This window comes from Eumetopias jubatus, unplaced genomic scaffold (genome assembly GCF_037043125.1).
Source record: "Eumetopias jubatus isolate StellerSeaLion01/CBP00866 unplaced genomic scaffold, mEumJub1_p1.0 scaffold_9, whole genome shotgun sequence".
Lineage (NCBI taxonomy): Eukaryota > Metazoa > Chordata > Mammalia > Carnivora > Otariidae > Eumetopias > Eumetopias jubatus.
In genome coordinates, this window is record NW_028274815.1 from 118,153,686 (window position 1) to 118,181,402 (window position 27,717).

The 27,717-nt window shown below is 47.6% G+C and overlaps 1 protein-coding gene and 1 long non-coding RNA gene across 3 annotated transcripts; one reads left to right on the plus strand and one right to left on the minus strand.

Annotated features, from left to right (window-relative positions):
* Nucleotides 1–40: 40 nt before the first annotated feature.
* On the plus strand, nt 41–14,105 carry TGIF2 (TGFB induced factor homeobox 2). Of its 2 annotated transcripts, none has more exons than XM_028118930.2 (3): nt 41–106; nt 3,662–3,887; nt 11,313–14,105. In XM_028118930.2, exons 2-3 carry the CDS (start codon nt 3,696–3,698, stop codon nt 11,832–11,834), a joined length of 714 nt encoding a protein of 237 aa, XP_027974731.1. In that variant the 5' UTR covers nt 41–106; nt 3,662–3,695; the 3' UTR covers nt 11,835–14,105. The 2 variants fall into 2 exon arrangements, with proteins under 2 accessions (XP_027974731.1, XP_027974730.1); XM_028118929.2 differs by having other exon boundaries at nt 48–199.
* Nucleotides 8,783–27,581, minus strand: LOC114220822 (uncharacterized). The gene is made up of 3 exons (XR_003611628.2): nt 27,500–27,581; nt 25,142–25,236; nt 8,783–9,035 (listed from the first exon to the last, which is right to left on the minus strand). It is a non-coding gene; the product is annotated as an uncharacterized LOC114220822 (long non-coding RNA).
* Nucleotides 27,582–27,717: the final 136 nt, after the last annotated feature.

Genomic DNA, 27,717 nt, shown 5'->3' on the forward strand with positions numbered 1-27,717 from the left:
GTGGGGGAGGGCGAGGAAAGCGCGGGGGGGAGGAGAGGGGATCTGACGTCAGGCCGCGAGGTGCTTTCCAGCCGCGAGCTGTCAGGCCGAGTGTCAGGCCCGGCAGGTACGCGCCGCGCTCCCCCGGCGCCCCCCGCCCCCTGCCGGGACGCCCGGGACCGAGCCAGGGGCCGCGTGGACGGAAAATCCGCTCGGAAAAGTCAGTGCGGGGCTCAGGAGTGGGACAGAGGCGGGCGGGGGCCGCGCGGACAACTTGGAAAGTTTCTTTTTCTGGGCCGGGCGGGGGAGGGGGCGTCGTCCTGGCGCGTGCGATTGTGGGTGTGTGAGCTCTGGTGTTTGTGAGCCACGACTCCTGGGGGCGGGCGGGGGCCGGTGGGGGAAATGTCCCACCGCCCCCCCCCAGTTGAAAGCTCTCTCGGGGCCCTTCTGGGGGTCCCATCTCCCTACGATCCTAGCCCGTGAGAGGGCCGCCCCTGCCCCGGGCCAGGGTGAGCGCGCGGGGGGCGGGTTTGTTTGGTTTAAAAAAGTGCACGTTGCTAACCGCCAGCAGCCTTGCCCCCCCGCCCCCCCCGCCGCGGCCGAGCCGAGGAGGGGGCCGCCGAGGGTGACAGCTGCGGGTGGGGGCAGCGGGAAGGGCCCGGGGCTGGGGGGCTGGGGAGCCCGCGCGAGTTCCCCTTTCCTTTGGAACAAAGGAAAGTCTGTCTCGGAGGCATCTGTCACTCCCAGGCTGGCCAAGGAAGCGGGGCGCGTGGGGCCGGCGACCCGAAGAAAGTTTGTGCGCGCCGGGACCCTCAGGCAGGCCGAGCATGAGCCGAGCCTCCCGCGGGGGAAGCGCGCAGTCTCCGGGGTAGGGGGCGGCCAACATGGAGTCTGGGCGCAGGGCTTGGTGGGGGGGGGCGGTGCGGAGGTGGGAGCCCAGCCCCCTCCCCTCCCCCTCCGGGCCGAGTTCGGAGCACAAAGCCGAGCGCGCAGGCTCGGCCAGCCCCGCGCCCCGAAGAGTCAGCCAGCGCCAAGCGGCGGGGGAAGGGGGTGGGAACCAAACTTTTTCCTGCCCCGGGACAGACACGTGAGTTTTCTTTCTTCCAGAGCCCCCGCCCCACCCGCACTGCAGGCTGGCGGGGGAGCTGGGGCGCCGAGTCTGGCGCGGGGTAGGGGGCTGAGGGGTGCGGGCGCCCCGAGCGCAGGCCGATTCCCCGCCGCCCCGGGAGCCATGTGCTCCGACTAGGTCTGGGCCGCGGGGGAGGCTGCGCGCTTTGTGTGAACTGCTGGGAATGCACCGTGAGTGCGCGGCCCGGGGGAGTATCGGGAGGAGTTGGGGGAGTTGTCAGAAAGTTCGTGCGGGAGTGGCTGCACGTCGGCGTCGTGGAGTGTGTAGCAGGGTGCACCGGGTGTCGTGTCGTGAGGGTGCTGCCACAGGCCAGTTGGGATAAGAATTGATCGCTGGTGTGATGACGTTTGGAGTTTCCTCAGTCTGAGATCGCGGGTGGGCGGGCCGGTTGGAGTTTGTGGGTAGGCGTATATCCAGGAATTGGGCTGGTTTTGTGGGTACCAGTTGTTCGTGCTAGACGTGGGATCTGTAAGCTGTGCGTGTGCTGTGTTTGTCGGTGAAAACCATGGTGGTTCCAGGAGCTAAGCGATGGGTTGGTGCCTGTTATCTGAGCACTGTTACAGAGTTGCGTGGTGGTGAGGGCATGTGTGTGTCTGTCAGTCTGTGTCTGGGTGTGAGTGTGGGGTGTGTATGTGGAAAACCTTCCCCGTTGTAAGCTGGCTGGAGTGCAGGACATCATGGAGGAGAGAGGTCTGTGGAGGCTGAGGGGTCATCTCCATGGGCCACCTCAGGAACCCTGCAGCCTGGGACTTGGCTGGCAGCCAGGGTGGAGTTTTTACAGATAACCCTGAGTAAACTTCTCATAGCCTGCCAGGACTGCATCCCTGAGCCCAGATCCCAACTGCCCTGGCCAGCTAAGCCCCAGAAACCTGACCTCAGAAAGCAGCCTGCTGTTGGTGTTCTCTGAGGAGTGGCACCTCTAACCAAGGCCTGTCTCACCTCCAGGTGGCCTGGCTGGGAGGGTGAGACCCTTCCCTCGAAAGCCTGGCCCAGCCAGCCCAGATATCTGGGCTCAGGCCCAAGTCGAGGAAACAAAACCTGGGAGATGCCAGAGTCTCTTGGCCCAGCCTGCTGGGTAGCTGTTAAAAGGCTGAGGAGGGAGGAGCCTTGAGATTCTGGCATTAGCTTGCCCTGGAACTTTTGGTTTTAAAATGTAAATCTCTTTTGCATGTGTGAACCAGAAGTTTGTCAGGGGGATGAGCAACTGAGTTGGGTTGTCTAGGGAAACCCCTTCCTTCGTTTGACAGGTGAAGAGGGGGCTCAAGCCCAGAAAGGAAGGCGCACACTTGCCAAAGTCACACAGCCAAGATGAGAGAACCAGAGCCCAGCCTTGCTCATTTATCTGGATTTTTGAGGAATTGGTTCATGGACCAGGCCAGGGGCTAGATGACAAAAGAGAATGTCTGAGACAACCAATAGGGATGACTCAACACTCTCTTGCAGGGCACAGTAGGCACAGTAAATGTTACACAGATTGCTGGAGGACCATGGTGATTAATAGACTTCCCAGACCTGGGAGGCAAGATGCAATAGAGTCTGGTGGGGCTGGGGGAAGTTGGTTGTTGGCGGTGGCAAACCTTGGTCCAAACCTTGTTTCCGTACCCTATTCTGGAGGTGAATTTTTTTTTCCTAACAGCTTTATTGAGATGTAGCTCACATATCATACAACTTACCCATTTAAAGCAAACAAATGAGTGGTTTTAGTATTTTCACAACTATGTAATCACCACTGCAGTCAATTTTAGAACATTTTTATCACCTCAGAAAGAAACTCCATACCCTTTAGCTGTCATCCTTCTATTCCGCCCTCAGCCCAATCTAAATATTTCATTAAAACGGAATCAAATGTGTTTTTTGTGACCTTCTTTTACTTAGCATATTTTCAAGGTTCATCCACAGTGTAGCATGGATCAGGACTTAGCTCCTTTTTATGGCCAAATAATATTCCACCATATGGATGGACTACGTTTTGTTTTATCCATTCCTCCACTGATAGACGCTTGGGTTGTTTCCACCTTTTGGCTGTTACGAATAATGTCGCTATAAACATTTGTGTTCAAGGTTGTTTGTGAACACAGGTTTTCATTTCTCTTTGGTAGATGTCTAGGAGTGAAATTACTGGGTCACATGGTAACTGTCTAAATTAGGTGGCTTTCTCTCTGGGCCCTGATTTTCTCATCTATAAAATGATGGTAACAGTATCTGTCTTACAAGGACTTTGTGAGGATCAAATGAGATAGGAAGCGTGAAGTGCTTGGTACAGAGCATGGAAAACAGACCCCAGTGGTAGCTATGATTCTCTCTAGCCTGGTACTGCTTATTAATGAGCTGCCATTTATGTCAGTAGTCTTCTACTGGCCGACCGCATAAAATAAAGGCATCTCAAACTCTTCCCTTCTAGGTTGCCCAGGCTAAGATATAGCCTGAGACTTTGATTTGCTATCCCTCCATTTTGGTGTCCCAGGCTCTAATAATGGTGTGTTTGGAGACAAGGAAAGGGTGAGAGGCAGTGCATAGTAATAATGTCCCCATCCCCTTTGTCACTTGTTCCAGGCTTGCCCAAGGTCCAGCCTAGCCCCTAGACACCATGTCAGACAGTGACCTGGGTGAGGATGAAGGCCTCCTCTCCCTCGCAGGCAAGAGGAAGCGCCGAGGCAACCTGCCCAAAGAATCGGTGAAGATCCTCCGGGACTGGCTGTACTTGCACCGCTACAACGCGTACCCCTCGGAACAGGAAAAGCTGAGCCTTTCCGGGCAGACCAACCTGTCAGTGCTGCAGGTAAGGAGCCAGTAGCAGGGGGCCTGGCTTCTATGCCTGTCTGAGCCCTGTCACTGATACACTCTGTGGCCACTTGAGAACAGCCACTCTCCCTGCCTCAAGGGAAGACAACGATGTGAGGTCACTGCAGCTAGATTGGGGAGACTTCTGAAGAGGTAGTTCATGTCTTGTTGTCGTTAACAATGGAGGCCACGGGAAGGCAAGAGGGCATTGAGTGTTTGGAATTCAGCCCCCAGCCTCACAGCAATGTCTGGAGAGTGACTTGGTTGCAGAAGGGCAGCTGGTGGTCTGCAGTGTAGTTAGAAAAATGAGTTGGGATCATGGCCAAGGAAAGGGCAGAATTCAGAGGTTCTGGGTTCAAAACCCAGTTCTGCCACATAGGAGCAATGGACTACACCTTGATTTCTCCACCTGTAAAGTGGGGGGTTCGAATCCTCCCCTGCCTGACTGAATTGTTAAGGAGCAGATTCTGAACTGGATGTGAAAGTGTTTTGGGGGCACCTGGCTGGCTCAGTCAGTGGAGCATGTGACTCTTGATCTTGGGGTTGTGAATTCACATCCTATATTGGGTGTAGAGATTACTTAAAAATAAAATCTTAAGAAAAAGAAAAGATGGGGTACCTGGGTGGCTCAGTTGGTTGAGCGTCTGACTCTTGATTTACGCTCAGGTCATGATCTCAGGATCCTGGGATCGAGCCCCACATCAGGCTCCACACTCAGCATGGAATCTGCTTGTCCCTCTCCCTCCTCTGTCCCATGGCCACACCTCCACCCCCGCACTCTTCTCTAAAAATAAATATTTTTTAAAAAGAAAGTGCTTTGTAAACCATGCACATGAGCATACCTGAAGATCTCTTGTCCACTTTTTGTCAGAGCACAAGGTATTATCTCCTTTGAACTGCCCCAGCTGCTGACCTATAGGTGTTTTTGTTCTGTTTGCTAGGTAGTCCTGGTGCTAGGCAGGACACCCTGGACTACCAATGACTTGCCTCCAATTTGGCTCTCATCTACCTGGGAGACAGAGCAGGCCCCCAGCCTAGCAAAGGCCTATTCCCTGCCCCACAAGCCCCCAGTGCTCCCTTCATGACCCAGCTAAGCCTCTACCTGAAGTCCCTCTGCCACTGGTTCCAGCTCTGTCTTTTCCTAGCCTTTAATAGATTCCTTATTTCAGTCTGTGGTGCTAACTCTCCCTCCTTCCCTTACCCCACTCGGAACCTCCCTTGTCTCCCCAGCTCCCATCCCTCTTCCACAATGCCTCACGCTGAGTATTCAGCCCTCAGAACTCCTGTCACCTGACTTTATACTTGCTGGGCAGTGGTTAATGGGAGTCTTGTCTGCGAGAAAGGCTCTAGAGTTACAGAACCTGACTCTGATCCCATCTTCTCCACAAGAAGAAGCCTGGACATTGGCCAGGTCCACTGCCTCTCCCTGAGCCTCGTGTTTCCTCGTCTGAAAAAAGGAGATGAATGTGGTACTTTCATAGCATGTAAGGAGGAGGGATGGAGAAGAAAGATTCAAGGCTCACGGCGAGGTGAGCACAGAGTGGGTGTTTCTGCTCTTGTCATCCTCATCTCTCCTAGAGCATAGGTCTTGGACGGACCCCGGGTGTCTAGCAGTGTCTAGCATCTCACAGTGTTACCAAGTGCTCCCAGCTAGAGTTGAGGTCCCAGAGAAGAACCAGACACATTCCTACCTTCAAGGTGTCTAGTCCAGGATGGGAAAGTGGGGAAGACCTAGCCTTTAGTGTTTGTAAAAAGTAATCACTTGCTGGGACAGAAGGCAGCAGAGATGCAGGCAGGGTTTCTAAGCCAGCCTGGAGCCTCAACAGGCCTCCCAAAAGAGGTGGACTTGAACTCATAGGATGCAGAACAACACAAGCCAAAGGCTTAAGCCTGAGAACCAGGATCACCTAGATGGCCTCTTTGCTGGTCTTCTGCCTCCTGCCTTTTTCCCTCAAGTCCATTCTATCCTCTCGCTCTTTTTTTTTTTAATGGGCTTTATTAAGCAGTTCATGAATTGGACAGCATCCCATCTAACTCTGCTCCCTCAGTCCATTCTCTTGAACACAAAAGTACAAATCTGGTGGTGTTACACACTCCATGGACCCCACTGTCCTCTGCATAGGGTCCCAACTTAGGAGCTTACCAGCCTCATCTCTCAGTTCTTCCTGTCCCCGAGGCTTGTGAACCTTCGGACCTTCTCCCTGGGCTTCTCCCTGACTTTTCTGAACCTGGCTCACTCCATGTAAGCATTCTCACTCCATGAGAGCATTCTTGGACTAGGTTTGAGGCCACTACTCTGTGTTCCTGGTGCACCTCCTTCCTGTGCTGCCACACTGTACTGAAATTGCTTTTTGTCAGGGAACTGTTTCTTAGAACTGAGTGATGTGCCAATTTAAAGATTTTTTATTTATTTATTTGAGAGAGAGAATGAGAGACAGCACGAGAGGGAAGAGGGTCAGAGGGAGAAGCAGACCCCCCGCTGAGCAGGGAGCCCGATGTGGGACCCGATCCCGGGACTCCAGGATCATGACCTGAGCCGAAGGCAGTCGCTTAACCGAGTCACCCAGGCGCCCTAATTTCTCTTATTTTTCATGGGCCCGCCTCCTCTCCAACATGTTGACTTGAAATATTTTTATCATCACGTCACTTAAGCACATATAAACATAAAACTGGGTTAAAAAAAAACAATTTGCTGGGCGCCTGGGTGGCTCAGTCGTTAAGCATCTGCCTTCGGCTCAGGTCATGATCCCAGGGTCCTGGGATCGAGTCCCACATCGGGCTCCCTGCTCAGCGGGAAGCCTGCTTCTCCCTCTTCCACTCCCCCTGCTTGTGTTCCTGCTCTCGCTGTCTCTCTCTGTCAAATAAATAAAATCTTTAAAAAAAAAAAAAAAAAAAAACTTGCTTTTGCTCTTATAAATTGTAAAATAACCAGTTTTCCAAAGTAAATGTAAAATCAATGACATTCCATCTAGCTGCATTAATATAAAATGGTGGATGGGGATGATGCTTTGCTGACTGGGCTGTGGTGTGTAGTATGACAAAGGCACTGACTCTGGAGTTGAGCAAGTCTGGATTGCCAGAGGCCACTGTGCTCCTACTCAAGATCAGAATGGAAACATAAAGCTAAAACATTCTTCTGAGAACTAGTGGACCCCTAGGATGATATATCCCTGATTCCACTTAGAGAAATGTTGGTCTGGAGCAAGGATTTGTTGCTGGAGACTTCTGAGGAAGGGCCAGCTGGATCCTGGTGTGCCCTGATGGGAAGGGTTCTGGTGTTGGCCGCCGTGCTCTAGAGTCATGCTGAGAGTTAATGAGCAGTGGGGACCATGTGGCCCTGGGTGGAAACTATACCATGAATCCCACATGGCCTCCAACCATCTACCTCTGCTTGGAGGTCTCACAGGCACCTCAGATTTCTCAATTGGTAATGGATAACTTCTCCAAGCTGGCTCCTTCCCTTTCTAAGGGGTGGCCCTTGATTGCCCTTTCTCAGCTCCTTTGATCAGTCACCAATTCCTATGCATTCACCCCTTAAATATTTCTGGAATGTGGCTTTCCCTACCCTGATCCAACCTATCATTGTCTTACCACTTGTTACTCCACTATTAAAAACCCTTCAATGACTCCTGCCAACCTAATGACAATATCACCTGTCCCTATCTGCAGAGTGGGCCTCATCCCTGCCCCCTCCCCCATACTCATGCCACACTAATCAGTACCCCAGACCACTTCATTCCCACTCCTGACCAGGGAGACCCTCCACCCTCAGAGGAACTGTGTGCTCCCACAGTACCAGGACTGGGTCAGCATTTGGACAATGGACTGTAGCTGCTTTTTAGAACACACTGAACTCCAGAAGCCGAGGCTTACTTATCACTATATGCCAAGTGTTTAGCTCAATGCCTGGTATCTGGTAGGTGCTCAGTAAGTAATTGCTGAATTGATAGAAAATGAGGAAGTGTGGGAAATGTCAACAGGCAGGACCTCTAAAGAAATGTAGTAGCTCCTCAGTCTGGAAGAATTGGCCTAAGTCCCTGGAGGCATCTCTCTTTCCTGTAATTTTTAAAATTTCACTGTTTATTAAGAACTTTTGCAAATATCCACAAAAGAAAATGTTATAATGCACCCCTGGAACCAATCACCTGGCTTCATCACGCATCAGCGTTTTGCCAAGCTTGTTTTCTCTCTCCCTGGGGACAGCTCCTTTGCTTGTCTCCTTTAACTGGCCCAAGAGCAATCTCATTAGCAAGTCAATGAGTCATTTAACTAACTGGTTTGCTGGTACTCGCCTGGGGCTAGGCAGTCAGGAGGGTAAGACCAAAAGTCATTTGTGAAGGGTTTTCACAGGTCCCTGTGACACCCTTTGAGCCCACTTTATTGCTGTGGTTTTTAACTGTTCTAAAGGGCTGGCTGCCTGTTGGGGAGGGAAGGTAAGCGTGGCAGGGAGGGTTCGGGCCCCATTCTTTCACTCTCATACTGATTGGGGGTGTGCGCTGTGCCAGGCCCGGTGCTATGTGCTGGAAACACAGCGGTAGAACAGGCACTATCCCTGCCTTCTGGGTAGCGTCCTGTAGGGAGGGAAGACAATATTTAATGGACTAAGAATTCAACGTAGTTAATTACCGATGTGGTGTCATTTGAGCTCCCCATTCCTTCAACTCCTTTAGGACTCCATTCAAATGCAGTTACCTGAGAGAAGACTTTCCCAAAGTGGGACGGGGATGGGGGTGAGCGGGTTAAACCATTGGTTCCTAAGTCTGGGCAGCAGAATTTGTGAGCTTGTTTAAAAACACGCATTTCTGACTCCACCCCACCCCACTCCCACTGGATCTGTAGAGCAGATGAGAGAGTTTTTTGGGGTTTTTTTAAAGATTTTTTATTTGTACGCAATCACACCCAACACCGGGCTCGAACCCACAACCCTGAGATCAAGAGTTGCACGCTCCACTGACTGAGCCAGCCAAGCACCCCCAAGAGATAACTATTTTTTTAAGTCACCGTCAAGGTGATTCTAATACAGCCAGCTGCTTTTGAGAGCACCTGGGTATGGGTGGTCACAACACAAGTGGAGGTCCAGTGATGTTTGAGAAAGGTCTTTCCGTGCCTTCACTTCGCTCCCTTCTTTTGCTTCTGTCTTTCACAGCTGAAAGACAAAATTAAAGCACGTGTGGGTCAGCCTTCTTCAAAGGCCCTCCTCTGATCCTCCTGGCCTTCATCAGCTTCCTGGTGCCCCTCCCACGCCCGTTTGCCACAGCAATTCCTCCCACATTCTTCATCTCAGCCACTGATAAAAAGTACTGGCCGGACAGCAGCCTCTCACATAGGGCCATTTTGTGGTAGAGACAGGCTTTCAGGCACCCAGCCTGTGTTGTGCCATATCAATCACAGAATTCACCTTGGCATTCTCCCCACCACCTCCCCAAGGACCTTGAGTGGGGGCAGATCACATGCCCTTTTCCTGACTCGGACATGGGGCGGGCAGCTGAAGGGGCTACAGAAATTCCTGACTGCCTGATACCACAGCTGGCCCTAGTGGCACACGCAGGCCTCCCGCCCTTGCCCGGCCCCCCTCAGCTGTGCATTTCTAGCAGACGAGAAGACAAAACAGACAGTAGGCTGCCAGATTTTCTGTGGACCAGGGTGAGCATGTGGGAGAATATATATTCTGTGTGTGGGGAGGGTGTTTTTCTGCTCTTCTCTTCCCAGAATTCTAAGCCAAAATGGGAGGCGCAGCTAGGGGCTAGGTGCCCACACAGCTGCTAATAAACGCCTAGGCTCCCCTCCCCAAGCCTGCTTTCTCAACAGAAATCCTCATCCCTACTTCACTTGAACCAGGTCACTGTGACCTGACAGTTTGCCCTGCACACAGGGCTAAGGTGAGCAGGCACAGTGTTCTCTGGTAGCACAGGTAGCTGGTGAGGCAGCTGCAGGATGCAGGAGTGGAAGCATCCGAACAACCAGAAAAGGCTTCAGTCTTTTCACCTGGCAGTGGGGGGTTTTCTGGAACAGAGCCCAGCCTTTGAACTGGTGACCTTGAGCAAGTTACTGAGCTCTCTGATCAGGGCCTCTGTTTCGTCACCGGTTCAAATAAAGTGATCATCACAGTACCTGTCTCAAGTTGTTGAAGATTAAATAAGTAATTAGATGGGAAATGTTCAGAACAGCACCTGGTATGCTTTGTGTTCAACAAGTATTCACTTTTAGGATTATGGTCATGATTATTCGGTTGTCAGTTCCACGTGTTTGCTAAGACAGAGCAAAGCACAGTAAGAACAGCAATAGGGGCCCTCAAGCCAGGAGACCTGGGTTTGGATCCCAGCTCTACACTCGGAGCCTGTGTGACTTTGGGCACATTCTTGCATCCTTTAAGAGTTCAGTTCCCTCCTTAGTACTTTGGGGACACTGCTCACAACCTTTCAGGCTTGTATACAGATGAAACAAAATGCGAGTGAGGTGGCTGGCATAGTACTTAGTATCAGAAGTGCTGAGTCCCTTTCCTTTGCCTCACTCAGCTGTTCAGCCCTACCTCTCTCTGGGGCTCCCCTGCAACCTTAGCCAGTGTTCAGCTTAGCCAATGTCTGCTGATGCCTGCTGGTGTGTGTGTGTGGTTGTACTGGAAAGACCCTAGAGATGAAGAGGAATAAACGAGAACCTCTGGAATGGAGAGGAAGAGAAGCCACAAGAAGGCTCAGGCTCTGCCCTGAACAGGAGTTTTCACAGCCTGCTGAGCAAGGAGCCAAGAAACTCCAGGCACCAGCTCCCGCCATAGGTAGCTGTCCCTTTGGCTAGATACAGACTCCATAGAAAGATGATACCCAAGGGCTTGCCCTGGGAATGGGCCAAGAGAGATGATAAGCAGGGGTAGAAACTGGTACAGGAACCCTAAGGAGAGCTGGGCCTTGATCCATTCAGCAAACAGTAGAGGAACATTAGGCATTACTGAAGCCCACACAGCTCCCAATATCCCAACACATAGGAGGTGAGGGGGAGAGGGCTGCTGTCTTTGCCGTCTTCAGCAGCTGGTGCATGCTGTGTAAGTATCTGTTGGTAAACAGGGAGAAGAAATAGGGCCAGGAGACGGACCTACAGTGTGCAAGGTATGAAGGTCCAACAAGCCACTGTTTAGGCCCATTAGTGGTTTGCCATGGTGTTCTGGCCTAGTGGGATCAGCCCTGCCTGCTGTCAGTTCTACCCTGAGTCCACAAAGACTAGATTGGGTCTTCCCACTATTGTCCCTACCACTGGTTGTAATTTTATACTCATATGTAGGATTTAAATCTCTCTTCCCAACATGAACTTGTCTGAAGGCTGGGATCATGTCTGTGTTGTTTGCTGCTGTGTTTCTGGGGCCAGCAACATAGGTGCTTCATAGCTGGTTTTGACTGAGTGAACTGATCACGGTCTCTTCTATGCATTCCAGATATGTAACTGGTTCATCAACGCCCGGCGGCGCCTTCTCCCAGACATGCTTCGGAAGGATGGCAAAGACCCCAATCAGTTCACCATCTCCCGCCGCGGGGGTAAGGCCTCAGATGTGGCCCTCCCCCGAGGCAGCAGCCCCTCGGTGCTGGCTGTGTCCGTACCAGCCCCCACCAGTGTGCTCTCCTTGTCCGTGTGCTCCATGCCACTCCACTCAGGCCAGGGGGAAAAGCCAGCGGCCCCCTTCCCACAAGGGGAGCCGGAGCCTCCGAAGCCCTTGGTGACCCCTGGCAACACACTCACCCTCCTGACCAGAGCTGAAGCTGGAAGCCCCACAGGTGGACTCTTCAACACGCCACCGCCCACACCCCCAGAGCAGGACAAGGAAGACTTCAGTAGCTTCCAGCTGCTGGTGGAGGTGGCGCTACAGAGGGCTGCTGAGATGGAGCTTCAGAAGCAGCAGGACCCATCGCCCCCCTTACTGCACACTCCTATCCCCTTAGTCTCCGAAAACCCCAAGTAGGCATCTGCCAAGAAGGGTGCTCGAGGTTCGAGCCAGCTGTCCAGGGTCTCCATTTTGGTTCCCTTTCATACAGAGGGCTTTCTTTGGATCACTGCCAAACATCGGGGTCATCTCCTCTGTCCAGAGGTCTTCAGCAGGAAGATGCCAGCTGGTGTCACTGCACTGTGACGGGGACCTCTCTGCTAACTGCCGTTTCTCCAGGCCTCCTCAGTGATGAGATTGAGATCGGAGATAGGCATGGTGCTGCTGCTGCTTCTCCAGAGGATTCCCAGGACACCTTTGTTCCAGCCTGCTTTCCTAGGCTGGGCACAGGAAACCTGCCACATTCAAACCTATGCCCCACAGCTGGGCCTCTTCGTTAAGCCAAGTGTGGACAGTCCAAGTTCGTAAGTGTGAACAAAAGACAAGAGGAACCCAGCAGATGTAACAGAACTGACTCCAGTTGAATGTTTAGGTTTTCACTAAACTGTTTATTTTTCCCTTTTTGCTGGGGTTTGCATTAATGGGAGTAGTTAGGTGTGGGGAGTGAGTGTGTGTTGCGTGAGGGAATCTGATGAACTGGGAATTCTGCACCACTGCAACTGGTGAGTGTTTTACAAGGAAGGAGTATTTTTATTTTGGGGACCAGCTAAATCTCTGCAAAATTCCAAATGGTTGTTTTATTGTTGGTTTGATTTACAAAAAAAAAAAAACAAAAAACTTTTTGAGCTTTGGCTTTTCTGCATCAGGCACAGAAGGGAACAAAGCCTTCTTAAGAATAGAGAGGGTCCAACACAGAATCTGACCAAACCTTCTAAGCGCAGAGCAGAGAAGGATAAAACCAGAGAGGTGGTTTTTGGTTTGGTTTGTTCAGTTTTTTTGTTTTGTTTTTTTTTAATTTTTGTTTTTACTATGTTTTGGGGGACGGGGGAAGTAAGTTAGACCAAGGCAGTGGGTTTTTTGTTTTTTTTTTTTCTCCCCTCTCTTTAATGTTTTCCTCTCTTTATCCTTGAAAGCTTGGCCCTGCAGCCTGAGTTTTGAATTCCTTTAAGAACTTGGATTAGTGGGGCCAGAATGTCAAAAGCTGCCCAGTAGCTCCTACTTGGAGAGAAGTGAGCCACCTACTGGTCAGGAAGCCCTTGTAGCTGACTCAGATGGGCAGTTTTTCCCACGATGGTGGCAAGAACCTATTCCTGGAAGGAGCAGGGAACATGCCCCCAGCTGCTGAGGAGCTGCCTTCTACGGAGGCTGGGGCTGGAAATCGGTTAGGAAGCCTGTCCGCTGTGTCTTTGTGTTGCACCTTTCTCTAAATTGGAGTTGCAGAGGCCTCTGCCCTGAACTTCACGGTGAAATAGATCACAGTTGGTCTTACTCTTCTCCCTCCTCCCCATTTTTTATTTTGCTGTCTTATTGCTAACAGCATTCGACAGCAATACACCCCATCTTTATATATCCTAAGAAACACTAATCCTAGGTTACTATTAGCCAAAATATTTTTGTTCTGAAAGCATTGTTACTGGGCCAAAAGACAGGTCAGGAGCCCCCTGCCTGTAGTTTCCTGAAGTTGCAAAGTCAGGCACAAGGGGGAGATTCCTGGCACAGGGGGAGATTCCTGGGGGTTGACTGACATGGGTGGGCCTGGCCGGGAGAAAGGCAGTAACGTGTGTTCTGTCCTTTCTGGGATGATCCCTGAAGACTTCAGGGAGGCTACCTGACTTCTCAGTGGCTTGGCCTACCCACTGCTGTGGGAATGGGGATTAGCTTTTTAAGGAGTGGGAGCTTTGCTCTCTGTGAGTGGGCAAGTTTCCTACGCTCTCTCTTTTGCCACCCCGCCCCATCCTTGCATGTCCCAGGGGGATCAGGGATCCTCACCCTCCTGAGGCCCAGCTGGGGAAGAAAGAACATAGCAGCTTCAAGATTAGTTGAAGTTGCTGTTTGCCCAGCCTGTTCCACCCCACCCATGTCTGTGAGCCCAGGTCTGGTATACTGTTGGAAGATGCTTATAGCAAGAGACCCTGGAAGTGTATTGGGCTGGGGTGGGACTTTTCCTTCCCACAGTGCACTGAGCAGTAGAGGTGGTGAGGGGTGAGGAGCCATGCTGCTGAATTTTGGTTGGCATTCCCCCCCTTGTGCAAGATGGGGAGGCTGGGGGTGGTGCAGCCTCCGCTTGGTTTGGTTGTGAGATAAACCTGGAGGAGAAGCACAGTTATCCCATTGAATTATTTGAGCAAAAAAACTACTGTAAATAACTTTTGTTTTTGTCTTTCGTCAAATAAAGTTGTTTTTGGTTTTTGTTTTGTTTTTTAAAGCAGAAACAGATTGACCCACAGTGACCCTGGGCCCCATCTGGAGGTGGGGCAGTTGCTGAGTTCTTACAGGGCTTTATCGTTTCCCCCCTCTAGCAGCCACCTGTCAGGGTTGGGCGCCCTGCATCCTTATTCATTGTCCTCAACCCTGGCCCATATCCCTTTCATCACAGTGGGCAGGGGGCATATGCCTCCCATGCTGCACCAGTCTTCCCTGGGATAAACAGTCAAGCTTTGGGGTTGCTGAGTGGTGAGGAAACTTAGGGAGCTAGCAACTTTATCCTCCCCCTCAACCAGTGAGGGGTTGGACTGCAGTATGAAGCCAGCACAGAAAGCAGAAGAGATGAAATGGATGCTTCAGTCATGTCTGAAACTGGTACCACCTCTAGACTTCCCTATTATGTAAGCTAGTAAATTTCCCTTTTTTGCTTAAGATAGCTGTGAGTTTCATTTACTTCTTTACTTCTTAATGAAATGACTATACATTTCATTGCAGCCCAAACAGTACAAAGTCAAGGCCTGCAGCAGCAAACGGCCTTGCTATGTGCCTGGACCTGTGCAGTGTTCATTATTAAATTTTGTATACACACAAAAGAAGTGAGATGCCCTTCTCATAGGTGAAGAAACTGAGCGTTTGTTAAATTCATTGGCCTGCACTGTACAGCCAGTATTAAATGGAGCTAGGATATGAATTGAAGTCTATCTTGCTTGAAGGTCACCCTAACATCTGCCTGGACTTATTTGAACTAGTGATGGGCAGTTCACTGCCTACTGGCATTAACTGGCAAACAGTTAATGGTTTGGGCTAAACACTAGAAATTTCTTCTACTGAACCAAATCAGCTTCTTCCTGATTCCAGTAGACCTAGATGGAGGATATCCAATCTCCCACAAGTCACTCTCGTGTAGAAATTGGGAGTCGGGCGCCTGGGTGGCTCAGTTGGTTAAGCAACTGCCTTTGGTTCAGGTCATGATCCTGGAGTCCCGGGATTGAGTCCCGCATCAGGCTCCCTGCTCAACAGGGAGTCTGCTTCTCCCTCTGACCCTCTTCCCTCTCATGCTGTCTCTCATTCTCTCTCAAATAAATAAAATCTTTAAAAAAAAATTGGGAATCAGTGCCTCCCCATTCACATTCCCCAGATTAAAGAGCTCCAGTTTGAGAGAGTTTAGCCACTCATCCAAGGTCCTGGTTTCCACTTCCCTCCATCAGTAGCCCTCAAACTGGACACTTGGCCCTAGGGCTCGGCAGAATAGCAACATGCTGGAAGGGGTCTTCAAAATAAGTTCAATACTCATTTTCACCTGGAAAATGAGTATTAATATTACCCTAAAAGGGGAAGTGATTTGGATGGTTTGACTGCCTTAGAAGAGATGGCTTCCTATAAATACTTTTCAAAGAACTGAAACCAAAAGCATTTTCTGCATCAAGCTTCAAATTGATGAACCCCAGAGTAAGCAAGCACTTTAGATAATGAAAGTTGATAGGGATAATGTGGCTAGAGTCCCTCTCCTCAGAAGTTAGAAATATCATCTAAGGACAGCTACCTTTCCTCTAACAGTCCCGTTTAGGAAACAGCATTTAAATGCATTGGCTTAAATAAGTAATAAAAATAAATAAATGCATTGGCTGGCTCAGTTAGTAGAGCATGTGACTCTTGATCTTGGGGTCGTGAGTTTGAGCCCCATGTGGGGTGTAGAGATGACTTTAAATGCATTGGCTGGTTCAGTTAGTAGAGCATGTGACTCTTGATCTTGGGGTCATGAGTTTGAGCCCCATGTGGGGTGTAGAGATGACTTTAAAAAGTAAAATCTTAAAAAAAAAAAAACCCTCTAGGGTTGGACTTGACTCCGGATTTAAAAAGTACACTCTAGGGGCGCCCGGCTGGCTCAGTCAGTGGAGCATACAACTCTTGATCTCAGGGTCATGAGCTCTAGCCCCATGTTGGGGGTAAAGATTACTAAAAAAAAAAACAATAAAAAAAAAGAAAAAAACTACATTCTAGTTTAGAAACTGCTAATGGGAAAAACTCCCAGAGGGGAGGGCCTTTGCCTGCCTTGGTGTGCTATAACATTGGTATGTTAGCCACTGTAACTGTAGAGAAGGGAACTCGGGGGAATGTGGAAATAATTATCAATGCTCTCAATGTTACTGGTTTCCAAAGCACTTCTTTATAATCTAAGCCTGCATTTAGATTCTGGCTCTGTCATCTAATTAGGTGTCATGATCATAGGCAAGTCAACTTACCACTCCAAACTTTAGTCTCCTCATCAATAAAATGGGCATAGTAATATTCACCTCTTAGGAGGATGAAATAGGACACTCCACGTTACTGTTGTTTTATATTGCTATTATCTGGCCTCCCAGCACAGGGCTGGGAGTAAAACAGAACTGTGAAAATAACTTGCCCCATACCACACAGCTGTTAAGTGGCAGAACTGAAAGGAATTACCCAGAGTAGTTCTCAAGCCTTAATATGTATCAAAGTCATCAGGAGAGCTTACAAAAATGCAAATTCCCAGACCTCACCCCCAGGGAGTCCAGAAATCTACACTCTTCACTTATGCCACAGGAGATTCTCATGCTATTGCTCCAGGGACCTGATCATTTATGATCAGGACACTGACTTATCCCAAGGAAGCTGCTAGGTTAAGACAGCACCTCATCTTTCAAAGTTTTAAGGTAAGAGGAAGAAGGGTACCACCAAGTAGTTTACCCCTCCCCCTGCCAAACCATTTGACTTCCACCCAGCTCCCAGGAGTCTATTGTGGCCTGAAGGTCAAGTGTAACCTTCCTGAGATGGTCATTTTAATTACACAAATAATCCACATTTACTATAGAAAATTTTAAAATAAAAGAGAGGAGTTCAGTATAGTGGTTAAGAGCCCAGCCAACTTTTAGAGGAAAACATGTAAAACAGTTAGCAAAGTTGGCACCCAGTAAGAACCCAGTAAGTACTAGTAAAACATTTATCTTAGGCAAAAAGAGGGCCTGGATACAAACTCAGACCTCTACTTCACAACGGGTGCTCTTTCCACAGCTTGTGGTTTTTTTCCCCATGGGACTCTGATTTGTGACTCCCTCTGTGTCTGTCCAGGGCCCCCAATCTTACCCCTCGAGGACACTTTCCTCTCCAAGCCCTCCTACAAGCAGCTGGCAGTGGCACAGACGCCTTCAGCGGAGAGGACATACTCAGTCCCAAGGCTGAGATGGTGTGTTTAACTGGTGCTTAAAAGGTCCCAACCTCAAAAAGGCAAAATCTGTCCTACTTCCAAATCTCTCTCCCACTTCCAAATCTGACTCTTCATCAAGTTCTTCTCCATCTTAGACCACCCAGGATGTTTATTTTAACCAGATGGATGCACTGGGATTCAGCCAGACTCCCCACTTCCTAAGATAAGGAAAGCCTTGGGTGAAAGCACAAAGGGATTAAGTCTCAGCCCCATAAATACCCTCCAGGCAAGGGTTCTCCATGCTAACTCCCAGCTTGGCTTTGTCTGCTCCTAGAAAACTAAGAGGAGGAACACAGATCAGGTTTCCGATGCCTACTGAACCTCTAACTTGCTGTGTGACACTGAGCTGGACTGAATCTAAGGACCCCTCTAAATATAACTTTCTGTGACACCCCCCCCACGTAATCACAAACTTAATGAATCTCAGAGTTAAGAGCTTCACAATATAATACTACATATAAAACTCTTCTTGCAAAAAATAAAATCTGTTTACAGATGATATGATCACATATGTAAAATCCTAAAGACTCCACCAAAAGGAAAAAGAAAAGAATAAATGGATTCAGCAAAGTTGCAGGATACAAAATCACACAAAAATCAGTTGTGTTTCTACACACGAACAATGAACAATCCAAAAAGGAAATTTAAAAAAAATTTTTCAAATTATAATAGCATCAAAAAGAATAAAATAGTTAAGAATTAACCAAAGAAGTGAGACTTATGTACCGAAAACTAGAAAACATTGCTGAATGAAATTAAGAAAGATAAAAATAAATGGAAAAATATCTTGTGTTCATGGATTGGAGGACTTACCTACAGATTTTCACTGCAATCTCTATCAAAACCCCACTGTTGTTTTTTTTTTTTTAATAGGCTTCCACGCCCAACTAGGGGCTTGAACTCACTACCCCAAGATCAAGAGTTGCATGCATGTTCTACCAAATGAACCAGCCAGATGCCCTTCCAATGACTTTTTTTTTTTTGCAGAAATGGAACTCGTTCTAAAATGTATATGGAATCTTAAGGAACCCCCAATAACCAAAACAATCTTGAAAAAGAACAAAGTTAGAAGACTCACACCTCCTGATTTCAAAACTTACTACAAAGCAGACCAACCATGAGAGACAATGGACTCTGAAAAACAAACTGAGGGTTCTAGAGGGGAGGGGGGTGGGGGGATGGGTTAGCCTGGTGATGGGTATTAAAGAGGGCACGTTCTGCGTAGAGCACTGGGTGTTATGCACAAACAATGAATCATGGAACACTACATCCAAAACTAATGATGTAATGTATGGTGATTAACATAACAATAAAAAAATTTTTAAAAAACTTACAAAGCTAAAATAATCAAAAAGTGTGGTATTGGCACAATGACAAAAATAAATAGACCAAAGGAATAGGATTTGACAGGCTTGCAATATACCCTCACATATGTGGTCAAATGATCTTCAACAAAGGTGCTAAGGCCATTTGATGCAGGAAGGGCAGTCTTTTTAATAAATGGTGTTGAGAAAACTGGTATCCACATGTAAAAGAATGAAGTTGGACCCTTACCTAATACCACATAAAAAAAGTAACTCAATGGGGCACCTGTCTGGCTCAGTTGGTGGAGCATGTGACTTTTTTTTTTTTAAGATTTTATTTATTTGACAGAGAGAGACACAGCGAGAGAGGGAACACAAGCAGGGGGAGTAGGAGAGGGAGAAGCAGTCTTCCCGCAGAGCAGGGAGTCCAATGCAGGGCTCGATCCCAGGACCCTGGGATCACGACCTGAGCCGAAGGCAGAGGCCCAACGACTGAGTCACCCAGGTGCCCTGGAGCATGTGACTCTTGATCTTAGGGTCAGAAGTTTACAGAGTTTACATTAAACAACAAGAAAAATTAAATCAAAATGGATGAAACACCTAAATATAAGTGCTAAACTAAAAAACCTCTTAGAAGAAATCAGGGGAGAAGCTTGTTGACATTGATTTAGCAATTTTTTTAAGGTTTTGTTGTTGTTGTTGTTGTTTTGGTTGTTTTGTTTTAAAGTAATCTCTACACCCAACAAGGGGCTTGAAATCATGACCCTGAGATCAAGAGTCACATGCTCTGGGGCACCTAGGTAGCAAAGTCAGTTGAGTGTCTGACTCTTGGTTTTGGCTCAGGTCCTGATCTCAGGGTTGTGAGATCAAGCCCCATGTTGGGCTCTCGCTCAGTGCAGAGTCTGCTTAAGACTCTCTCCCTCTGCCCCTCCCCTCTCCTCTAAAATAAATAAATCTTTTTTTTTAAAGAGTCACGTGCTCTTCCAACTGAGCTCGCTAGGTGCCCTGGCGGTGATTTACTGGATATGATACCAAAAGCACAAGTAACAACAACAAAAAATTAGACAAACTATACTTCATGAAAATTAAAAACTTAAAAAAATTTTTTAAGTAATCTCTACTTAATAAAGGGGCATGAACTCACAACCCTGAGATCAAGAGTCACATACTCTACCAACTGAGTCAGCCAGGTGCCCCCCAAATTAAAAACTGTTGTATATCAAAGGATACTACTATCAACAGAGTAAAAAAGGGGGGGCGCCTGGGTGGCTCAGTCGTTAGGCATCTGCCTTCAGCTCAGGTCATGGTCCCAGGGTCCTGGGATCGAGCCCCACATCGGGCTCCCTGCTTGGTGAGAAGCCTACTTCTCCCTCTCCCACTCCCCCTGCTTGTGTTCCTGCTCTCACTATCTCTCTGTCAAATAAATAAATAAAATCTTAAAAAAAACCACAAACACATTGTAAAAAGGTAACCCACAGAATAGGAGAAAATATTTGCAAATTACATAAATGATAAAGGATTAATATCCCGAATATATACAGAACTCCTAAAACTCAACAACAACAACAAAAAACAAATGACAGGACTCAAAAAATGGGCAAGGGTCTGGAATAGACATTTCTCCGAAGACATACAAATGACCAACAAGCACATGAAAAGATGCTCAACATCACTAATCATTAGGAAAATGCAAATAAAAATCATAATGAGATACCACTTCACACCCATTAGGTTGGCTATTATCAAGGGGCACCAGGGTGGCTCAGTAGCTTAAGCATCTGCCTTCGGTTTAAGTCATGATCTCAGGGTCTTGGGATCGAGCCCCATGTCCAAGCCCGTGTCCAACTCCCTGCTCATCGGGGAGTCTGCTTCTCCCTCTCCCTCTGCCCCTCCCCACCAACTCATGTGTGCTTTTTCTATCTCAAATAAATAAATAAAATCTTAAAAAAAAAAAACAGAAAACAAGTGTTGATGAGAATGTGGACAAATTGGAACTCTTGCATACTGTTGGTAGAAATGCAAAATGGTGCAGCTACTGTAGAAAACAGTATGGTTGTTCCTCAAAAAATTAAAAAGAGGAATTATCACATGATCCAGCAATTCCACTCTGGGTATATACTCCACAGAATGGAAAGCAGGAATATAAAAAGATATTTGTATACCCATATTCATAATAGTATTATTCACAACAGCAAAGAGGTGGAAGCAGCCTAAGTGTACCCCAGTAGACGAAAAAATAACAAAATAAGGTATATATTATGAAACTGAATAAAGGGAACCTCATTTAAGATGGAGATGGGGGGAACCTGGGTGGCTCAGTCAGTAAAGTGGTCGACTCTTGATTTCAGCTCAGGTCATGATCTCAGGGTCTTGGGATAGAACCCCATGCTGGGCTCCGAGCTCAGCGGAGAGTCAGCTTGAGATTCTCTTCCTCTCTCTATCCCTCTGCTCCTCCCCCCTCATGTGCACACACACTCTCTCTCGCAAATAAACAAATGAATCTTAAAAAAAAAAAAATGGAAATGTGGGCGCCTGACTGCCTCAATAGATGGAACATGCAACTCTTGATCTCAGGGTTGTGAGTTCAAGCACCACACTGGGTGTAGCAATTACTTAAAAAATAAAAAAATAAATTTTATGGGGCACCTGGGGTGGCTTAGTCGGTTAAGTGTCTGCCTTCAGCTCAGGTCATGATCCCAGAGTCCTGGGATCAAGCCCCGCATTGGGCTCTCTGCTCAACAGAGAGCCTGCTTCTCTCTCTCCCTCTGCCTGCCACTCTGCCTACTTGTGCTCTCTCTCTCTTTTTTTTTAAGGATTTTATTTATTTATTTGAAAGAGGAAGACACAGCAAGAGAGGGAACACAAGCAGGGGGAATGGGAGAGGCAGAAGAAGCAGGCTTCCCGCGGAGCAGGGAGCCTGATGCAGGGTTCCATTCCAGGACCCTGGGACCATGACCTGAGCCGAAGGCAGACGCTTAACAACTGAGCCACCCAGGCGCCCCATTGTGCTCTCTCTCTTATAAATAAATTCTTTTAAAAAATAAATTCTAAAAAGTCTTTAAAAAAAAAAAATTAAATAGGGCACCTGGGTGGCTCAGTTGGTTAAGCGACTGCCTTCGGCTCAGGTCATGATCCTGGAGTCCCGGGATCGAGTCCCACATCAGGCTTCCTGCTTAGCGGGGAGTCTGCTTCTCCCTCTGACCCTCTTCCCTCTCGTGCTTTCTATCTCTCATTCTCTCTCTCTCTCAAACAAATAAATAAAATCTTAAAAAAAAAAAAAATTAAATAATAAAAGAGTTGGGAGGCCAGCAGAAGGAGCTCTCACGCACTATCAGTCCTCATCAATTAAACAGAAAGACCCCAGGGCGCCTGGGTGGCTCAGTTGGTTAAGTAACTGCTTTCAGCTCAGGTCACGATCCTGGAGTCCCGGGATCGAGTCCCGCATCGGGCTCCCCACTCAGCAGGGAGTCTGCTTCTCCCTCCGACCCTACCCCCTCTCATGTGCTCTCGCTCTCTCAAATAATTAAATAAAAATCTTTAAAAAAAATAAATAAATAAACAGAAAGACCCCAACAGACATACCTTTAACTCCCAACAGGAAGAAGCCTATTTTTTACTACCCCAGCAGGAGGAAGAAAGATCTTCTCCTCGCCCAGCAACAGCCCAGTCAATGAAAGACCATTACAACTGTTACAGCCAATGAAAAGCCACTATACTTCAAACTCCTAGTTTAATCCAACATGTACTTTTTGTTTATAAAAGCCCCTCCCAATCTCCTTCCTCTATAAAAGCAAATTTCTCTCCTTTGTTCTTTGGATTTGCCTATCATTTTGCTATAGTTTGCATGTCCCAAATAGCAATACTCTGCTATTCCCAAATAAACTAATTTTTGCTGGTAAAAAAAGTGAGTTTTATTTTTAAGGTTAACAGTATATATAATAAACACCTAAAGAACATTTAACAAAGTTATCCTGCCTTAAAAAGGAAGGAAATTCAGGTGGCCTGGGTGGCTCGGTCGGTTGAGCATCTGCCTTCAGCTCACGTCATGATCCCAGGGTCCTGGGATCTAGCCCTGCATCGGGCTCCCTGCTCAGCGGGAAGCCTGCTTCTCCCTCTCCCACTCCCCCTGCTTGTGTTCCCTCTCTCGCTGTCTCATTCTCTGTCAAATAAATAAATAAATAAATAATCTTTAAAAAAATTTTTTTTAATTAAAAAAAAAAAGAAAAGGAAGGAAATTCTGACACTGGCTATACCATGGATGAATCCTGAAAACAGTATGCTAACTGAAATAAGCCAATCAGAAAAGGACTAACACGGTGTGATTCCACTCTTATGAGGCACTTAGTCAAATTTAGGGACAGAAAGTACAATGCTAGTTGTTGGGGACTGGGATAAAGAGAGATTGAGGAGGGACGCCTGGGTGGCTCAGTCGTTAAGCATCTGCCTTCGGTCAGATCATGATCCCAGGGTCCTGGGATCGAGCCCCACATCGGGCTCCCTGCTCCCCAGGAAGCCTGCTTCTCCCTCTCCCACTCCCCCTGCTTGTGTTCCCTCTCTCACTGTGTCTCTCTCTGTCAAATAAATAAATAAAATCTTAAAAAAAAAAAAAGAGAGAGAGAGAGATTGAGGAGTTACTACTTTGAGGGCACAAAACTTCCAGTTTTGCAAGATGAAAGCGTTCTGAAAATGGATGGTGATGGCATCTACACAACAAAGTAAATGTACTTCCCTGTGCCACCAAACTGTACACTTAAAAATGTAAATTTTGTGGGGCGCCTGGGTGGCTCAGTCGTTAAGCGTCTGCCTTCGGCTCAGGTCATGATCCCAGGCTCCTGGGATCAAGCCCCACATTGGGCTCCCTGCTCGGGGGGAAGCCTGCTTCTCCCTCTCCCACTCCCCCTGCTTGTGTTCCCCCTCTCGCTGTATGTCTCTTTGTCAAATAAATAAATAAAAAATCTTTTAAAAAAATGTAAATTTTGTTATGTATACTTTACAGCAAGTAAAAAAAAAATTAAGTTTAAAAAATAATTTAGGGGCACCTGGATGGCTCAGTTGGTTAGGCGTCTGCCTTCGGCTCACATCATGATCCCAGGACCCTGCCCTGATGCTCAGCAGGGAGCCTGCTTCTCTCTCTCTTTCTACCTGCCACTCTACTTGTCCTCTCTGTCAAATTAATAAAGCCTTTTTAAAAAAAAATAAAGAATTTACTGTTTTATTCCAATTGTCTCCATCGTCAGTGCCCCCCCCCATATCTCCCGAGTGACTTTAACAGTCTTTAAACTAGTCTCCCACTCTGATCGCAGCCAGAATGACCTTGCTAAGATGCAAACCTTTAAAGTGAAGTACCCCTGCTCAAATCCCTTCTGTGGCTTCCTCCACCCTTCGGACAAAAATAATTTCTTCATGGCCATCATCAAAAAGACAAGGGGGGTCTGGTCTCACATCTATGGATGTAGAGAAAAGGGAATCCTTGTGCACTGTTGGTGGGAATATAAATTGGTGCTGCCACTATGGAAAACAATATGGAGGATCCTCAAAAAATTAAAAATAGAAATACTCTATGAACCAGCAATTCCACTTTTAGGAATATATAACACTAAGAAATAAGGAAATGAAAACACTAACTTGAAAAGATATCTGTACCCCATGTTCATAGCAGCATTATTTACAAGAACCAAGGCATGGAAACAACCTAAATGTCCACCAATGAATGAATGGATAAAGAAGTTGTGGTATATACACCATGGAATATTACTCAGCCACAAAAAATGAGGAAATCCTACCATTTGTGACAACATGTATGGACCTTGGAGGTTTATGCTGAGTAAAATAAGTCAGTTGGAGAAAGACAAATACTTTATGATCTCACTTACGTGTGTAATCTTAAAAAACAGACTCAGAAAAAGAGATCAGACTTGTGGTTACCAGAGGTAGGTGATGGGGGAGGGGGAGACGGAGGAAGGTAGTCGTTAAAAGATACAAACTTCCAGTTGAGATGAATAAATAGTAAGGATGTAAGGTAGACATGAGGACAATAGCTAACAATGCTGTACTGACACATTGGAAAATTGCTAAAAGAATAAATCCTAAGCGTTCTCATCACAAAGAAAATTTTTTTCTTCTTTTCATTGCATCTACATGAGAAGACAGAATTAGCTGTATCTATTGTTGTGATCATTTCACAATATATGTAAATCAAACCATCAAGAGGTAGGCCTTAAACTTTACAGTGATGTATGTCAATTATATTTCAATAAAACCGGAAAAAACAAAAACAAATTCTTCAGCATGCCCCTCCCACTCCTTCCCAACTTGTGGCTTTATTCCCTACCAGTGGCTGACAGGGTTTCAACTCCTGGAATGCTCTCTTTCTTTCCCTCGTCCCCTTAACTCCTACTCTTCCTTCAGAGCTCCATCTTTCCTAACCCTCCAGATCAAACTCCCCATCACAATCCTTTGCTACCAGGCCCAGTAGACTGAAAACTTACCTTTTCTGTCTTGGACCTTGGATGAGGTATTCTTCCAACAATCTATGACAGAATGAATGATAGTTTGTCTCCAGCACTGCATGCCCCCAGGGAATCTGTAAAAGACGTGTTTTGTTTTGTTTTTTAAGATTTATTTATTTGACAGAGAGAGGGCACAAGCAGGGGGAGCGGCAGGCAGAGGGAGAGGAAGAAGCAGGCTCCCCACTGAGCCGGGAGCCCGATGCGGGGCTCAATCCTAGGACCCTGAGATCATGACCTGAGCCGAAGGCAGACACCCAACCATCTGAGCCACCCAGAGGCCCCAAACGTAAAAGAGGTTTTATACCAATGGTACACTTCCAAACTGGAGTCAGCTGGTTAGGCTTTAACCACAGTTTTGCCTATGGGAGGGAACAAGGTTCAGAAAAAAGGCAGGGCTGAAATGTCCACAATAGCCAAACTGTGGAAAGAGCCAAGATGTCCATCGACAGATGAATGGTTAAAGAAGATGTGGTATATATACACAATGGAATATTATGCAGCCATCAAAAGGAATGAGATCTTGCCATTTGCAACGACGTGGATGGAACTGGAGGGTGTTATGCTTAGTGAAATAAGTCAATCAGAGAAAGACATGTATCATATGACCTCACTGATATGAGGAATTCTTAATCTCAGGAAACAAACTGAGTGTTACTGGAGTGGTTGGGGGTGGGAGGGATGGGGTGGCTGGGTGATAGACATTGGGGAGGGTATGTGCTATGGTGAGCGCTGTGAATTGTGCAAGACTGTTGAATCACAGATCTGTACTTCTGAAACAACGCAACATATGTTAAGAAAAAAGAAAAAGAAAAGATAGCAGGAGAGGAAGAATGAAGGGGAGTAAGTCAGAGGGAGAGACGAACCATGACAGATGATGGACTCTGAAAAACAAACTGAGGGTTCTAGAGGGGAGGAGGGGAGGGGGATGGGTTAGCCTGGTGATGGGTATTGAAGAGGGCACATTCTGCATGGAGCACTAGGTGTTATGAACAAACAATGAATCGTGGAACACTACATCAAAAACTAATGATGTAATATATGGTGATTAACATAACAATAAAAAATTTTTTAAAAAAGGCAGGGCTGAAAAAGAACAAGATCCATGTGAAAGTTGGAGGACTAAAAGACATGGACCCATGTTAGGTATATGTCCCTCCCACCAGGTCCAGACATAGTAATGTCTGTTGCTGTGTATGTCATCTTTTGGGGTCCAGCTTCACTCAACCTATTGAAAGAGGATCTTGGAATTGAGCTGTGGTTGAAAACACCAGCTATGGAATTCTGAAAAAGCTCCCTAGGAGATTGTTGCTTGCCTAGGGGGAGAAATACAGGTCAATGTTGACAGGTATACAAAGGATGTTCTGACTTCATTGATATTCTGTCCTCACTAATATTCTTTAAGACTAAAAGCTTAGGGGCACCTGGTGGCTCAGTTGGTTGGCCAACTGCCTTTGGCTCAGGTCATGATCCTGGGGTCCTGGGATGGAGCCCTGCATCAGGCTCCCTGATCAGCAAGAGTCTGCTTCTCCCCCTCCCCCTGCTCACACTCTCTCTCACTCACTCTCTCTTTCAAATAAATAAATAAAATCTCAAAAAAAAAAAAAAAAGACTAACGACTTAAGGTTAAGAGTAAAGATTTTGGAGTCAGACAGACCCAGGTACTAGCTGAATGATTCCAGACAAGTTAGCCTCTATAAACCCACCACACAGAAGGGTCTTGGTCTCAGCTTATTTCACAGTACAATGCACAAGGCACCACCTGGAGGGCTTACTAAAATGCTGATTATGGGCCACACTCCCACAATTTCTGATTTGGCAGTTCTGGGATGGGGTCCGAGAATCTGCATCTCTAATCAAGTTCCTAGGTGATGTGGCTGCTGGTGGTCCAGACACAGACGTTGTGAACCACTGTCCTAGCACACAGTGAGGACACAGTAGATGAATACTCAGATATTCTGATAGCTAATAAAGTACTTTCTGCACTCCCCCCACCCCAACCCCTGCCTCAGGAGTTCTCAACCGGTTCCAACTTGCCATATAGCCTTAGAAAATCTTTTCCCCTCTTTGGATCTCAGGTCTCATATTTGCCAAAAGAGTATACTGGGCCAAGATGAGACACTAAATTGATACAGAAAACAGTTTACATCCTCAACAGGGTCCTACGGAACTTGCAGGGGTTAGGGGAGAAAATGAGCAAGCGCTAAATCCTGAGGGAGCCGCTGGGGACTTCCGGGGAGCCAGTTTTGGGCTTCGAAGGACGCGGAAAAACAGGGCCCCGTTCTACCCCACGGCTCTAGCGGACGAACCGTGGAGGGCTGAGCGACGCTCAAGTCTAACCTCGGCTCTCTGACGCCGTTCTCCAGTCCCCACAGCGCCTCCTCGCGCTCGCGTCACCATCCCCACCTAGATTGTCCCTTCCCACTCACCCTACCGTGCGCCTGGCGGAAACTTGCCGTCACTTCCGTCACGCGTAGAGCGCTTGCGCCGAGGGGACGACTGCGCTTTCCCTCGGATGGCTGCACGGCTGTCGATTGGCTGCGTGGGTTCGTCGGCGG